Consider the following 16,650-nt stretch of genomic DNA (forward strand, 5'->3'; position numbering starts at 1 on the left):
GTGATGAAATGTTTTGGTTACATTTTATTGTATTGTTAATTTATTTTTTTCAATATTAAATGGGCAAAACATGATTTTAGATCAATATAAATATAATCAAACATATTTAAAGTTTGTAAAAAAGATTATATATTGGAACATTTTTGTGGCATTTTTAATGGACAGTATAAATTATGTAAAATATCAAAAAACATTAAAATTAGAGGCCGACAAAAGTCCTTGGTGACAAGTAGCAGTTCTCTTGAGTGGCTCTGCGCGTGTTTGTGCGCATTCACTTATGTTAAGGGCCGTCCTTCTCAAATTGTGGGGAGCGTGCCCCTGGGGGGGAAGCGATGTCGGGAGGGGGCGGTGAGCCCAGGTAAAAGCCTTTGTTTTTGCCATGTGACCTGTAACTGCAATAAACCTGTATAAATGTTATCAAAAAACAGTTGTTGGAAGTTGATTCATAAATACTTTTTGTTAATGTTAAAAAGGGCACAGTTTTAAATATACTTATAAAATTTTATGGATTACAAACTAAATTGGAATGCCTTAGAGCTGCGCAACCTGTAATTCAGTCAACATTTTCTGGATGAATGCGGGTCAAGGGCAACGGCATCGCAATACGATGATGAGCCCTGGTGCAAAACATTTATTTCCAGACGCCATGCCCTAAATCTGTGTTTGTCAATTATATTTTGCAAAGCCCCACAACCCCAGCCAAGACAAAACCTTTTGTGCCCCCTGCTCATTGTGCCGACTATAAATAAGAGTTTCCATCGTATTTATGGGGATGAGGCTCAAATCTCATCAAGAGTACTTCTATAAGGACTGATTGGTTTATTGATCCCCATTTTAGTTTTCAGTCTTAAACAAGGTGCTTTAGAAGGTGGATGAGACACAAGAGGCTGACGCTGGTGAGGTTATAGATAATGGCGTTAATGATGACACGGCACCATCAGAAGCCATACTGCCGTCACGGACAGTCGCGCATTGCTGGACTGGAGGCTGAAGTTGATGCTATTAATAAAATATACGAGGACTACGACAATGGCGAAAGCGAAATTGACTCCTATGTTTGTGTGTATGTGTGAGTGTTTTCAGGAAGTGACGCTGAGCAGCCAGCCATCTGTCAGCAGATTAATCCTGCCTGTGCTTAGAGATATTACCGGCTGGCTTATCGCCGTGGCAACGAGCCTTCAATCCCAGTCCAGCACAGCCACCATGTGACCTTGCAGGGTAGGGCGGGTCGGCGTTGGACTCAGTACACACACAAACACACTGTAGCACAGTTAATGTACTACAAAGAGTATCACACATGCTTGCAAATATTTCAGGAGCTCACAAGGTCTTGTGCATATATAGTATCATACATGAAATAACTGTGACAAACGTCAGGGGGGGATGCATTGGCTACATTTCTTCTGTTCTCATCAGTGCCATAGTGTAAGGCGCTTAATCCTGCTGAAAGGCTTTAGTGTCACTTATTTGGTTTAGAAATAAATATATTCTCATAGGCATCAATACAAGAAGTGTAAAAAAAGTCATTTTAGAAAAAATATAGCCAGTAGTACACACATGCATAAGTGCACACAGGTAGACTCACTAGAATGAATTACACAAATACATCCAAGTCATAAATCAGGCACAGGCACACGATGTAACATTCAAGGTTTAATTCAGTCTTTACATACAGAACATCAGTCAGAAATATACAGTAAATCTTTAAGGGTCTTCAGGTACAGTACACCTTAGAATCTGCAGTTCACAAAGAGCACGAAACAAGTGTTTTGTAATGTTTGATTCTTGGTCACAGTCTTTATTGAACCTTTATAAATTCTATACATGCTTTGCACGTCATTGTCACAAAAATGATGCTCACATTTCAAGGGCTAGATTTGTGTTTACCGTTTGCTATCCAATGAAATACTGATGGCCGGCGGGATGGCAAATATTAGCTAAGGGTGCAGTATTCGCATTCTCACTGTAGAATGCTCCCATGGTGAACATGAAGGTGTAGTAATGAGATAATGGTGTTTCAGGTGGCGAAATTGGGAATATGGAGGTCTTGTTTATTGTACAAATGTACTTCGCAAAATTGACAGGACTTCCTGTCGCAATCAAGTTCATGAGCCTGAGTGCCTATGGCACAGGGTTCTCATTCAACTGTGCTGGAATCACTCTAATTAGATCAAGTCATCACTATTGTTACTCTAGTAGATTAGTGAGCAGTGAAAGCTGAAATAGATCTAATCTGGCCTACAGTTGAATCTCTAATGTAGATTTTAAACATACCCCCCGCCTCCCTCCTTATAATAAAATCTTAAGAAATTTAGCTATACAATGTATATGCAAATGATTCATCTATAGCGCTCCAACATTGAATGTTGTTTTTTTTTGTTTTGTTTTCTTCTTAAACTATGGCTTTATTAAATTTGTATCAAAGTCAGAAGCCCTTGGATGTCCTAGCAGGGATGCTGGGCTGACGATGCTTTAAGACTGGCAATGTAATTCCTAAATTCATCCAAAGCCACCTTTCCACCAATTAGAACAGTTCAGTTCTCTTTAGCAATTTACAATTTGGAAACAAAAGAATTTAGGTGACAATAGTGTGACACTTGTAAACCACCAGTAAGTTCAACAATAAAAAGGAACGTGACTCGACAAAACAAAAAAGAAAAAATGCAGGACACCAGGAATTTTGTGTCTGAACCATACACGAATCTGAGAAAACAAAATGTAGCGGTACTGTGTGTCTTCACAATTTTTGATGAAGGAAAAAAAGTGAACTGCTTGGTGGAAACACAGCTTTAAGGATTATTTGGCAGTAGTAACGTGTTAACTGAGTGCACCTTTGTGTTAGTGACGTGCTGATTTCCTGAGGACTCTGATTGTTACTTGGTGTATTATAAAATTAGTGATGTGTTTGTGTTGTTTGTCATTTGTAACAGTCCAGACAAAGTTTGATTTTAAGGACATCTGCTTTGTACTTGTAAACAGGAGAACAAATGATTGGGTCTACGTTGATGTCTGTATTTTTGTGAAGTCTAACTTCAGTAGCACCAGTAGATCATAAATCATCCGTCTTCATCATTTTTACTACACTCCCAAATACAGGATGGCATATTTTATTTCTATAAAAGTGATTTTTGTTTCAAAATATCACAACTACTTAATTTCCTGAGCCTGATGGACTGGAACAACCATTTTGCAAAATTAGCTTACTGAAAAGTTACCTGCATTCAAAAATTAAAAGTTTTAAAATTGTATATTGACATTGTGCTGAGATTTGAACCCTGGAATGTTCTGATTTAGTCTACATAATCCTTTATACCCTGTTTTGGTGGACCTATTGGCTTGTAAAGTCGAACATCTTGTACAGTATAATTAAAGGTATGTTTATCTGCATCCTTAATGTAAAAGGTCGACTGTGCTGGGGTCATCCAAATCTTTTGGGCATCGGTTGAACTATAATCACTGAGTTGATATTGTGTCTGTACCGTACTTTGTCATTTATATACACACTTGGCATTGAGACGCGACAGCTTGGTATTTAAAAAAAAAATACTTAAGTTATAGTGGAAAAAAACAGACACATGCTCAATCTATCCATTATACATGCAGTTAAAAAAACAAAACAGTTTTTGCATATCACTTTGGCAAGGGAGGCAACATAATATTCTCTTCTAGTCTTTTAAGCTTTCTATTCATAATATTTTCTTCTTTTGATCTTTTACATACAAAAACTTTCTTTTTTTTGACATGTCACTGCACAAAAAAAGAGCAACAGACAACAAAATGTACCCACACTTCAAAAATATACGCAAATGAGAACCAAAAAAAAGTTGCATAATTTCACACTGACAAATAGAAAAGTAGACTGTGGAGAGTAGCGGAATGTTGGAAGAAATGTGTCTACTTTGGGTAGTGGTGAACCACCGACTGTTGTGTGACAGTAGTTTGACTGCTCGCAGTCATGTGTTCTAAATGAGGGCCGGAGAAAGCACACATTATTCCTGTACACTTTGTCCTACAGCCACACAATGGGGCGGAATCTCAGGCCGCTGCATGCAAGTTCAACGTGTCCACCATCCTCTAAAAATAGGTCCAACCTGAGCCATGACCTATGTTGTGGAGATGAGAGCAGTTCAGGGCAATGAGTGACTGCAGAAGGAGCTGCAGATAATGCAGGACATTGGCTTGGCTTTACGGCTCAAGGTCGCTGATAAGCCTGAGGGGGGAGACAAGCCTCAAACTCTATTTTAGGTATTCCGGAGTGCCGTGTAAGTATCTTCCCAGCACATTGAGTGGGACACATCAATCTCGAATGAGGAGTATTGAAGATGCTTGGAAGAATCTCAAGCTGGGGATAATTACCCGGAAGAATCAGAGAGATTACGACGGTGGGAGCGGGTGGAGAACACAGATTTTATGGGGATTTTGCCAGCTTTATTCTTTGTTCCCGTTGCTCCGAGGCAGACTGGAGCCCGTGCGTGTTGACATGAGAAGGCCATGTTCTGTTATGACACAGATTTACAACTCTAATGATAGCATTAAAGGCGCAGTCTTGATTTTTATTGGATGTTGGACAATAGGGGTTGCCTGCATTATTTTTCACTTTGGAAAAAAAAAATCATATACCGTTCATGTTCCATTGGGTTAGGGTTTTTTTTTTGTAGGTAAGAATGGACATTTAACCTTTGTATGGCTCTATATGTTCCCCTTCTAATGAAATAAGGAGGAAACTAGAGTAACCAGTAGCATCACTTTTTTTGCATTTAACATTTCAATATGAAAATAAATGCAGAAGGCAGTAATGAAGCAATTCGGTTTGCAGAGGTAATGCTGAATCATCACAACAAACTCATCAATCAGTTTTGGCTCCAATTGAGCATCGCTGTTAATCCCCCTAAACAATCCTGTAAGGTTTGGGCTTTACAGATGGTCTTGCATCAGAACCCTCCTGATATCTACAGGTAACGCAAGTACAACGAAATCTCATCAGGAGAATGCCCACTAAGGATGCATGCCTTAAGTTCTCACGTACAGTAACCTTTGCATTTGATCCTCCCTAATGCATAATACTGCTCCGATCAGCAAGCACTAAATAATAAACTATGTGCGTGTTCAGATTTGTCTTTGGCTTTTTAGCTAGATTCATACCAAAAGAAGCCTCACCGGGGTCAAGACCAACAAAGTCACATGTACTGTATCATGTCATGCGGGGACACTTTTACTCCTATAAATCGAATTCTGCATGTAAGGAGAAGATGAATGTACACCAGAACTCCCCAAAAGTAAGCGGAATCATTCAAAGCAATGACATTCCAATTTCTCAAAACACATCATCATTATTACTGAAGAAAAGGAGGTATTTTATGTATTGATTTTGGATGGATATTATAATTTCTGGTATTCCTTATGGAAAATCCTATAGAAATCCTAACAAATCATGTCAGTTTCCACTGTATCAGATATATTTGACTTAATAAAGTAGTTCATCTGTTTTATGTGTACTTACAGTTTTCTCTAAGCAATATTCAAATGTATGACATTTACAATCATGTAGGTGGCCCATGCATAATTCATACATTTTTCGACAAGCACCATGCAACGTCATCATATGCTAAATTCTAGTACGCTATAGTATTTTTCGGACCATTAGGCACACCGTTTTGTTAGACTCAGATTCAAAAGATTTTCAAATATATGCCGCCTTGAGTTATAAGGTGCAATTCTTTGTGAAGTATTTAATGTTTAATAGTTTAGTATTATTGTAACGTCTGTCTATTTGATAGATTTAATGCTATTATACTAGCTGCAGGTCAGATATAAAATATTAGGTAGCACCACATGTCTTGTTCGCTTTAGATTGCTGTGCAACTGCGCAGGGGTTGCATTGAGTGGCTTAGGGGATCTTACAGACAGACAAAAAAAAAAAAAAAAACATGCTGATGTATCTGGTGATGGGTGGTTGCATATTTACATTGGTTGAATGCTAAATGCTATTTTGCTTGACAGCTGTAAATATGTCCATGTGCTCACCATTATCAATTTTATTTTACTCGGCCCCAACAGCTAATGGAAGAAAGCTGTGTTGTGTACCTTGTACTAGTCCCTTATTGAAACATTGGAAACATGTTCCCTGAAACAAACAGTTCGCGTAAGGGCTGACCGCAGCATGAGGCTTGAAAAACTGAATCTTTTATGATTCTTAGACATGGAAGCAGGAAGTTCTCGTTCCGATTAGAATGATAATTGAATGTGAATGTAAAAAACAAACTAAATAGGAAGGATTTTGACTTTAGGATTACCGCTCTGTCTCAAAGACCAAAATGATGGTCTGACTGTAGCATTAGGCTAATAGGACTACATTTCCTATTATTCTTAGACATGGGAGCAAAAAGTGTTTCTAGAGGTTGGTATGAAGAAAATGTAGATGCCTGCTAGTGATTAGATGCGCATGAAAATGAGAATGCAAACATAATAGGGAAGAATTTGAATTAAATACAGAGAACTGAAAAGCCAACATCCAACTATACGTAAGGTGCTCTGGATTACAAGGTGCGCTGTCAATTTTTAATAAAAATTAAAGGAAGAAGAATTCACAGCGCCTCATGGTCCGAAAAAAATGGGATTCGGTTTTTGAAGATGATATCTTGCCTCGGCTACTCTTTGTCTTATTTGAAATCAGGAGGGTTTTTTTTTTTCTGTCTGGTTACAATGATGTCACAATGGTCTTTGTCTCTGCACCGGAATCAATAAAAACATATTTGTGTCATTCGTTGCATCGCCTTTGAGGGTTATTCTTTTTTCTTACAAATCAAGAGAACAAAAGAACTCAAACTCAGGTTGTGCCTTTCCACAACTGTAATACAGAACAGTATTAACAGTATTATTTTGGAATGGCACTTTCAAGGTTAACAAGGAACCATTGCTATTCTTTATCTTGTTTCGTAGGTTGTGTGTAAACTGTGTATGTGTGCACATCAAATGAAACTCATCTTAAATGTCGCATGTCCTCATTAGAGTTGTCGGAGCGCTGAAACCTATCTCAGATGACTTTGGGCAAAAGGCTGACACACTGGACAAGTCACCAGAGGAAGCTGGAGCAACCAATTGTAAAATTTAGCAGGGGAAGCCTGAGATGTGATTTTGAATCCAGAACCTCGCGATTGTGCGGCAGCACCACTACCCACGACCTTCTCATTTTTGCTCCATATGCTGAAACTCTTCATTCAAAATTCCTTCAGTCTACCACTCTCCCACTTGTATTCATGAATCAAGGTGCAAAATTTTTCAAATAGTTTTTTCCTAATACTTTCATTGCGCTCTTTTACTAGTCGGTTACATTGCATGCATTCTGAAATCCTTTCAGGAAATCATTGCACAGTAAAAACTCTCAAAACAATCCACAACTCAATGGATTACACAGCTCGACCACTCAAAAACATTGCATCATGTAAACATGCCTTTTTCACATGGCTCCCTGGCCTTAGTTGCTTGAAGTTGCGCAGCTGATTTTGAATAAGCAAATCAAGGCTCTTTATGGACAAACAAACTAAACTAAATTTGACCGCTGCATTTTAAACGCAGAAATATTGCACATAGCAAAATCAGGTGCACATCCCCAAAAAGATCGACGAACAAAAAAAGGTCATAACCCTTCCCCCTCCCCGAGCCTATAAACAGTTTCATCAGTGAAAAAGATTGACCAAAAAAAAGACAGACAGGTCTTACAGCTGAAAAAAAAAAAAAAAAGATGTCACAAATGCCCCACCCATAAAGATAAATAAATCTATTTGGATATACTCTCAATGTGGTTAAATATCAATCACATACTCTGTTCATCTTTTCAATGATAAATCGGTCTCTCAATGATGGCACCATTGCATTCTAAAAAGTAAAATGATAACACATGGTGATATTTTGAATAGATTTCAAGTCCCCTGCTCTCCTCCTTTTCTCCTTCTTTTCCCACTGATCCTTCTGTCCGGGATTTCCCTCGATCCTCAGCACCCTGGAATGCTTCTAGGAGGAACGTTTGGTTTGTGCTTTGGGAGAGACAAACATTTACACACCATGTCCATGTGTTCATTAGTTCCTCTCCTACATCTACGTAGAAGGAGAGCAGCGAGGGTCATTACTGTCATCTGAAGCCCCCTGGGCTCCACATAGCTGCCAACTCTGGTGTGAGAGCGAGCGAGAGACAGAGAATAGGAGCGAAAAAAATGTGTTCATGGTACTAGCTGTGTTTGTGTTAAAATAATATTTTGCCAAGAGACAAAATATAAACACCGTTCTTCTTCTCTTGGCTTTGGCTTGGACGGGGGTGACGATGATCAGAAGCAGCTCCTTCTCGCTTGGCTTCACTTTCAGCCGCAGGAGGAAGCGACTGAGCCACGCTCCCTCGCTTCCCCGCTTTCACATGTTTTGCCAGAGCGTCATGTCCCCCTCCCAGGCTCTCACACTCATAAACTCGCCTCCTTTCTCCTGTCGTGCCACTGACAGGTCTTCCGTTCCTTCTCTTTGTGCTGTTGCCGCTTCTCCTCCTTGTCCCGTCCCTTTTTCTCAGTGAAGTTGACATAGTCCAGAAAAGCACCATGGGAAGCGTCAAAAGACTGCCACCATCTCCCCCAGTATCCCCAAATAACACAAAGCAGCCCCATTTGCTTGTTCCCTGTCCAGCCCTATGAGGATTTGTCTCTCCCTGTTGAGAGAGACAAGAGGGCTGTGGAGCTCGGAATTAAAAACAAACAAAACAAAATGGCAGTTGGACTATCTCTCAAAAATGACGTTAAAATGTGTTCATCATGACTAATGTCTTTAAGTGTTATTTTGAGTCTTGGATTTCTGACTCAACCCCCTAAGTGAGCATGATGGACACTTGGTTGTCACCCCATCATCACAGAGAGTAATAAGTAATCTGGTTTGACCCCTGCGGTATCTTCATTGCACTCAAATCATAATTACTTCATTCTCACACTCGCACATTCATCCCACCCCTCTTTCTCTACTCTTCCTCATCAGACGTAGGCTGACTCACTGGACTGTGTACGCCCCAGGTTGGGCGTTTGGGACAGATGCGCCATGTCTTTCTTCCTGATCTCACAAATGGATTTCCTGCGGGCCTGGACGCCCCTGATGGCCGCTTTAATTTTGCGCCAACCCAGATGGTTGAGCTCGGCCAGGTTGAGCACCACGCAAATGCCGCTCACCGCAAACATGAAGACCAGGAAAACTGTTTTTTCAGTGGGCCGCGACACGTAGCACTCCACCTCCTTCAGACACGGATAGCGGTCACATTCGAAAATCCCAGGCACGCTAAAGCCATAGAGGAAGTATTGGCCCGCCAAAAATCCAATCTCCAGCGCATTTCGGAACACCACTTGAATGATGTAAAAACGCGAGATCCCTTCTTGTCGACGTACTTTGGAGCTCTTCCCGTGTGTAAGGCCTCGCGGGGCATTTGGGATCTCCTTTACTTCTAAGCAGTCCGGTTCTTCCTTCCCACCGCCGCCATCGCCACCGTGCTGAACCAAAATTCCGTTAATGTTGCGGAGTTTTCGTGCACCGTCTCTACCCCCGTAGTCCCTCTCCATTATGGGATAGAGAAAAGAGTAGCGTCTGTCCCTCTGTTTGGCCGACTGGTGGACAGAGTAGGTAATGAAGCAGAGACTGGGCGTGCACACCAGTATTATCTGAAATACCCAGTAGCGGATGTGGGAAATAGGAAAGGCCTTGTCGTAGCATGCCTGGTTGCAGCCCGGCTGCAGGGTGTTACAGATGAACATGGTCTGCTCGTCCTCATACACCGTCTCGCCGACAATCGCCACGATCAAGATGCGAAAGATCACAACCACTGTCAACAGGATCCTAGAGAAGGGGAAAAAGAAAACAGAGACACGTTAAAAATCAATAACATACTTTATTTTCCTGCCTAATAAACTATCCGGATCTTAGTTTACTTATAGGGAAATGGAAAACTGCTGGAAGAGAATTAAAATATTCCGCTGCCTCATCTTTTGACCATGACCAATGACATCAAGAGTAATCTTTTTGGGTGTTAGATGAGATGCAGAACAGGGTGTCAAGTTTGCTTCCTATGTTGCTTCATTCTTCTAACGCTCCAAGATTCCATTCACATTATTGAAAATCGGTGCCAGAGTGTATGAACCTCAAAACGCATCTGCCATGTTTTCATTTGGACAGGTCATACTTAGCTACTATCTTTACCACTAAAGTGAGCAGCAAAAGGTCAGATACTCCTGGGGCCATTGTGGAGTTTACCCAGAATGGTACCCCAGGCGCCAAAAGGGTGTGTGAATCCGAAAAACACAACAAAAAACATGCTAGTGCAGTCCAAACAAAGACTTGTTGCGGGGACTGATGAAGCCTACTTGGATTATGGGCAAAATGTCTTCTAAGACAGAGCAGTCCAGTAAAGATCAATTCAGTGCCTTAGGTATAAAATGTCCCTGATGAATGAGAATATCCACAAACATGACAAGAGCTGTTGTTCATTTTTTTACTGTCTTTCTACATTCCTCAGGGCATTGCTATAGTTCTATTCTTTGAAAATCGACAAATGATTGTACACGTGTCCACATTTGCTGGAGTCTTAATGAAATCGGTGGTTTTCAAACATTTTCAATAAATTAAATTTTTAAAAAAAACATAATATTAACATTTAAATAAAATAATGTAATCTACTCCCATAGTCCCTCTCTATGATTACAGCGACTATATAAAACATAATTAGTAGTATAAAACAAATCATTCATTTTAATTACTGGTAACTGCTCAGTCAGGTAGTTCCTCACTCATGAACAAAGATTTCTGCCTCCATTTTGTGATGTTAGCTTCCTAGATAATCCTACAACCCAAAATGCATCTTCCCTGGACGTCAATATAAAAAGAGCAGCTTGTTGTCTTATTCAAATTGCCGTCTCATGTATTTTGCGTTATTTAGACTACTGTAATATGTTACAACATAATGCATGCATGCGGATGTGTGGCGTGCTGAAATCACTGTCATGCAGTGTGGGGCACTGGCTCGAAGTGCCACTGATCTGTAATAAAATGGCTGACTTTCCCTAAAATGCTGCAGTGAAGTGAACTCACATATCAACACAACACCAAGCAAAGAGGTGAATCATCGTACGAGCCCGGCATCAGGATGGCGGTTAAGACCAGCCCAGTTAGGTCGCAAGGTAAGTAGGTATGCTTTTAATTTAGTGTAGTGTTATGGTTAACTTTGTAAATTATTTGTTTGTTTATAGTGAACAGAACCTGTTTTTTGTAGTGTATTTAATATATTTCTGAAAAGAAAATCACAATTTTTTGCCCATTTAAATATTAATTGTAATCCACAATCGCTGAGTGGTGTGATTTTATATTGAGTTCTTCTGGTGGAAAAAAAATGTGCATACAGGTAGATAATTCAAGTGTGAGTTCTCGTATTGTAATTTCTAGTTGGTGAATGCATGATTTGACTAAAGTCTATCAACCACAGTGGCTTTACAAAGGAAGGCAGTATACTGTGGTCAACAAATATCTTGACTGACTTGTGACCTACTCTCTAACCGCTTTGTCAAAACAATTTAGACACAAAGTAACTCTGAAAGAAATGGCCCATGCATATGAATGGGAAAAAAAAGAAGCTCAGAATAAAGGTTAAGCAATTGAGGGAGGTAACTGAGGAGGCATTTTGGGTCCTCTTCACCAAGAAGAGTGCAAAAGCGCTAGGTCAACGAGGTCAAGAAAATGGAAAACACCAAGTTCATGATGGAGCGCGACATACTGTCACTTCTTGGCTGCTGTTCATGCTGATGTGAACCAGGCAAGAAAAATTCGATTCATCAGCAGAGAAGAAAATGCCCATGCATGGGCAATCCCATGACTCACGTCTGCTTTGTTTTGCTTTCTTCTGTTTTGTTTTTGGTACAGTGGTGAATATGTATGCTTTCGAATTGTGCCAAAAGTAAACAGAACTCCAACAAAGAGGGAACGTAATGAATATTGTAAAATAGTCAAGCTAAACATGAGACTAGCACAGTAAATGTGGATCATTTTGGCAAACATTACAGCTTTACACATTCTGGAATACACATTGATGAATCGCTGTGCCGTATGTTATGGTGGAATTCTTTGTATTTGGATCTAATGCTGATTTGACATATCTTTCTGTGTGTACTTGATGTTTCACATACACACACACGGAATTCAGTAAACATACACAAGGTCTGTTGTACTCCTCTCAGCTCCTGGTCCACTTTAGCCAAAAAAAACTTTACTTTTTTTTTTTTAAGCAAACAACACCCCCACAGCAAGTTTTTTGGGTATCATTGTTTGTGTGTGAATGGTAGCTATTTCACTTTACTTGTACTATAAGTCCAAATACATACTGCATTCAGACAAGGGTATTGCTGCTGATTGAGCATTGCCTTGAAGTTTGAGTCCACATAGGATCATCTCTCACTAATCACCACCATTTATTTTAATGAGAATCCCATGAATAACAACATGATGAATGGCTTCCATTACCCCATGTGACTGAAAGTGCACAGCATTAAATAGCCTCTCGAACCTGACCTCATTACATTAATTATGGATTTATAGCTTTTGTGTGCATACAAGTCAAAGATCATCACATATCAAAGTGAATTTTCAAGCAGTGTGTTGTGAAGTTATATATACATCTGCATACACACACAGTCACTATAAGTACAGTCAGTACTGTACTACGTCATTTAGAATGGGCACTTGTACAAATTTCACGGACGACACATCGTGAAGAAGATGGTGAGTCCGACCACACAACAATTAACACCCATCCGTCCGTCCGTTCGTTCATCCATCCATCCATTTTCTACCGCTTTATCCGAGGTCGGGTCGCAGAGGCAGCAGCTTTGGAAGAGAAGCCCAGATTTCATCCAGCTCCTCCGTGGGGATCCTCAGGCTTTCCCAGGCCAGCTGAGAGATATAGTCTCTCCAGCGTGTCCGGGGTCGTTCCCGGGACCTTCCCCAACAATTACCAAAACATGTAAATATATTTAAATAAAATGAGGTTGACGAGTGGAAATACACTCGCTGATCTGCGCGTGACATTGGCGCAGTGAAAGTGTGTTATATTTTAAAATATCTAGTAATAATTTATTTAATGAAAATAACACATTCAGATTCATTTTGCATTAGTGGGATTGAAATCAAATGGAATAATTCATCAAAATAAAAACAGAACCATTTCAGGAGAAAACATCTTTATGGGACCAAACTGGACAAAGTGAGGCAGTGATTACATCATTCTCCGCTTCACATTTGAGTAAGCATTCAATAAAGTTTTTCAGTAAAAAAAAAAAAAAAAAAATTGAATAAGTGTGGTATGTTAAAAATGGATTGGTAGAAACTGTGCCAGGCTGTCAGTTTCAAGTGATTTGGATTAATTCTCACCTACTACATCTGAAATTGAGTCCACAGAGAGTCAGGAGCCTACGAGACACTTGAGGATCCCTGGCCATGGACAAATGGCGGAGACAGCTGTTATCATCTTGCTGCTAACACTGCTAACTGATGGGTCAATGCGTCCACTGTTAATGTAGCTGGCTAGATAAGTGGATCTAAATGATGTTCTGGTTCTTCCTCTATATTTAACTACTTGGTTCACTTTTAGAAATAAATGAAAGCAGGCAAGAAGCGCTAATAGACATCACATTCTCACAACATCGCACATGCAATGACTAAATATGTCAGCACCCATTTGGAAAGTAGATGCGGCGTCCCTTGCCAAAGCTGACTATAGCTACCGGTATGTGTACATGAAGTCAATATTCGGGTCAAGGTCTGATTATCTCAAAATTTGAGTCTCTGAATTCATTCTAAACATCATCTTTTAAATGGGTTTGCAAATAGGGTAATGTTGATTGTGTTACGTCCACTCTACTCATGTCACTCACCATGGTAACAAAGAAATCAGTTTCACTCTATGTAGCATTAGTTTCACCTTTTTTTTATTTTTTGCTCTCCAGAGAAAACAATGATTAGCAATGCATGTGATGTTACTTCTCCAGCAAGGTTTAAACGGCATTGTGGCACATATTTTCAGTACTTGGTCTCAAATAGACACACTTTCCTTGTGGTTAGCGCATGCGCAGAACACAAACCGATGACCCGTTCAAAGAAGAGTAGAAGAAAAAGAAGGGGAAGATGATGAACCCAAAGGTTTTTACATGACCACATACTGTATTCGGGTTAGAAAGACGGCACTCAGGTTTTAGTTAAAGGGTTATTGACTCCATATAAAAGCAGGGTATGAAGCTAAGCCCAGCACAGGAGCTTCATTCAACTCCATCAGGACTACATACAGTACTCCAAAGACGCAGCTTGAAAGAAAATACTCCAAAGCTATAGCTTCAAAGAACATAGGAAATGTGTGTCAACCTCGGAACGTGACGGGCATGTCCGAACATTCTGGCAGAAAATGGGCAGACCATATTAATTCTATGAGCTTCCAGGTTCGGAAGCGAAAACTCAGCATTGTAAATTCGTACCAAGTCTCCTTTGTGTAAGTGTGTGAATTAGTCTGGCGGTTCCTGTTGATCTTCCTGTCCTTTCCTTGCTAAGTGAGGCAGCTACTTCTCTGCACCCGTGGATAGGATGCCAAGGAAACCACAAATTGAGCATTACTGGCGTATGCCAGTTTTTTCAATCTTGGGATAAATCATGCCTTTAAACAAGCGCCTGTACATACTGTATTACCTGACCAGCTAACAATCGATTGATCTATGCTTGACATGACTAAAAAAATAATCTACTACTAAGTTATAATTATACGATTACAGTAAAAGAGAAATACAATTTTGATATCTTTTCAAATTGAGCAAGTACGTTACCCCTGGACAAGAAATTGGTAGCACAAGAGAAGCACATAAGACTATAAAGGGTACAACTGTATTTTCCTTTGTCCCTAAGTCACTGGAAGATGATCCTTCTGCATATGTATGCAATTCTAATGCTACTTTGGTAAACTTGAATCCAGGGAGGGACCCTGGCCACTGAAGCTGAGACTTTGCCAGATAGCAGTTGTATTGAATTTAGTAGTGTGAAGGGAAATCTACCAATCACAGTCATTTTGCCAGTCTTGTGTGGCACAGATGTGGATTCACAGGGCAGAGATAATCCTTTCCAGCGCATGAGGGCACGCAGTTGACATGCGCCTCTCATCAAAACGACAGGCCACAGAAGACCTCTAAAGTGGAAAAATACGAGGACATTTTTTTCTTTCAAATTTTCCCACCTGTGAAGAGCTGCCAAATCCAAGAGTAACGCGGGCTGTGAAACAATTATAATTTTGAAAAATCTTGGGAAACAAAATGTGTGTGCCTTTGCAATGACCGTGTTAAGAAGCTTAGTGAGCACATAATTCACAATGCCGCAGCAAGAGATTGCAACACAAAACACGAAAACATATATCTCATCACAAGTAAGACGACCTTATCTAGACAGCAACTAAAACTATTTCAACGAGCCGGTTTCAGGAAAAAAAAAAAGGTCATCAAACTGCATTCTGGGATGAATTAGTTCCAGACAGGGATAAAAAGATTACAAAGTTACCCAAAAAAATCCAGTGGGGCTGAGACATCTTCTCCTTAAATTAAAAGAGAAACCTTCCAGTGCCCGGACAGTATGTGAGAGATAGAGTGAGTTAGGAAGAAAACCAGCAATGGAAGAAAATCTCATCACAGAGAATGAATTATATAATAGTTTCAACACGCAAACCCACTGCATGTAATCTGTGACTGGGCCAAAGGAGGATTCTTGCATTAGCATTTTTTTATTGTTAATGCCATCAAATAGCTTTAAAAAATCATAACCCATGCAGTAAAACCGCCTCCCCAGTCACCCTTTTGTAAAACAAACAGAGGACAGGTCTGAAGGAAAATTCGCACCTACTACTGAAGGCACACTTTAGAATAAAGGTAAATTACAAATCAAATTGTGCAACCAATTTTTGATTGTGGCAAAAATGCATTTTGGGGGTTTGTACACGTGCAGATATTTAACATGAGTCTTGATTCCAAAAATAACCAAGAAAGTTACGCTTCATCTCTCCATGCATGCACATTTGTATTAGCATATTTAAACACGCTCGCACCCTCTGTTTCCAGCAGACGCTGTTTGTTGTTCTCTTTGAATAATATTTTGCCTGTGTGACCACAGAGGCGTTGGGGATTAAAAAGAAAAAAAACATTACGCCAACACATCTCATAAACCATGTGCAGAAGTTGAGTTTCTGCCATATTGCTGTACATTCATTTTTTTCTTTATTGTACAATGTGTTTAGAGAGCCACTATGTGTTTGTATTATGTATTGATATGTGTTTTGTTTTAGTTAAAAAAGAGGGATTTTCTGAACAAATGTGTTTTCATGGGTGCGCAGAACTGCTTCTACTATTTGATAGTATTTTAGTCATCTTAGTTATTTATTAGAATAATTATGGTGTACAGTTCTGAAAAAAAAATACACATGGTATTGGCGGTACAAAATATAAAGTCTAGCTTTCAATGAGTATTGAATAGAGGCGATGAAATAATAAGGGATGAGAATGAGAAGTGGGGGCAAAGTAGAGGAAGTCATTGACAATGCGAGATAAGAAGTGGCTGTGAGAATGA

At 39.8% G+C, this 16,650-nt stretch overlaps 1 protein-coding gene across 1 annotated transcript in view; it reads right to left on the reverse strand.

The window, feature by feature from the left end:
* Window positions 1-1,633: 1,633 nt before the first annotated feature.
* gjd1b (gap junction protein delta 1b) overlaps window positions 1,634-16,650 on the reverse strand; it is a 36,309-nt gene continuing 21,292 nt past the window's right edge. The window contains exon 3 of the mRNA XM_088427804.1: window positions 1,634-9,855. Within this exon, the coding sequence (XP_088283930.1) occupies window positions 9,006-9,855 (850 nt within the window). The 3' untranslated portion in view covers window positions 1,634-9,005. The remainder of the gene's footprint in view (window positions 9,856-16,650) is intronic.

This window comes from Hippichthys cyanospilos, chromosome 11 (assembly GCF_059441005.1).
Source record: "Hippichthys cyanospilos isolate Australia breed blue-spotted pipefish chromosome 11, RoL_Hcya_1.0, whole genome shotgun sequence".
Taxonomy (NCBI): domain Eukaryota; kingdom Metazoa; phylum Chordata; class Actinopteri; order Syngnathiformes; family Syngnathidae; genus Hippichthys; species Hippichthys cyanospilos.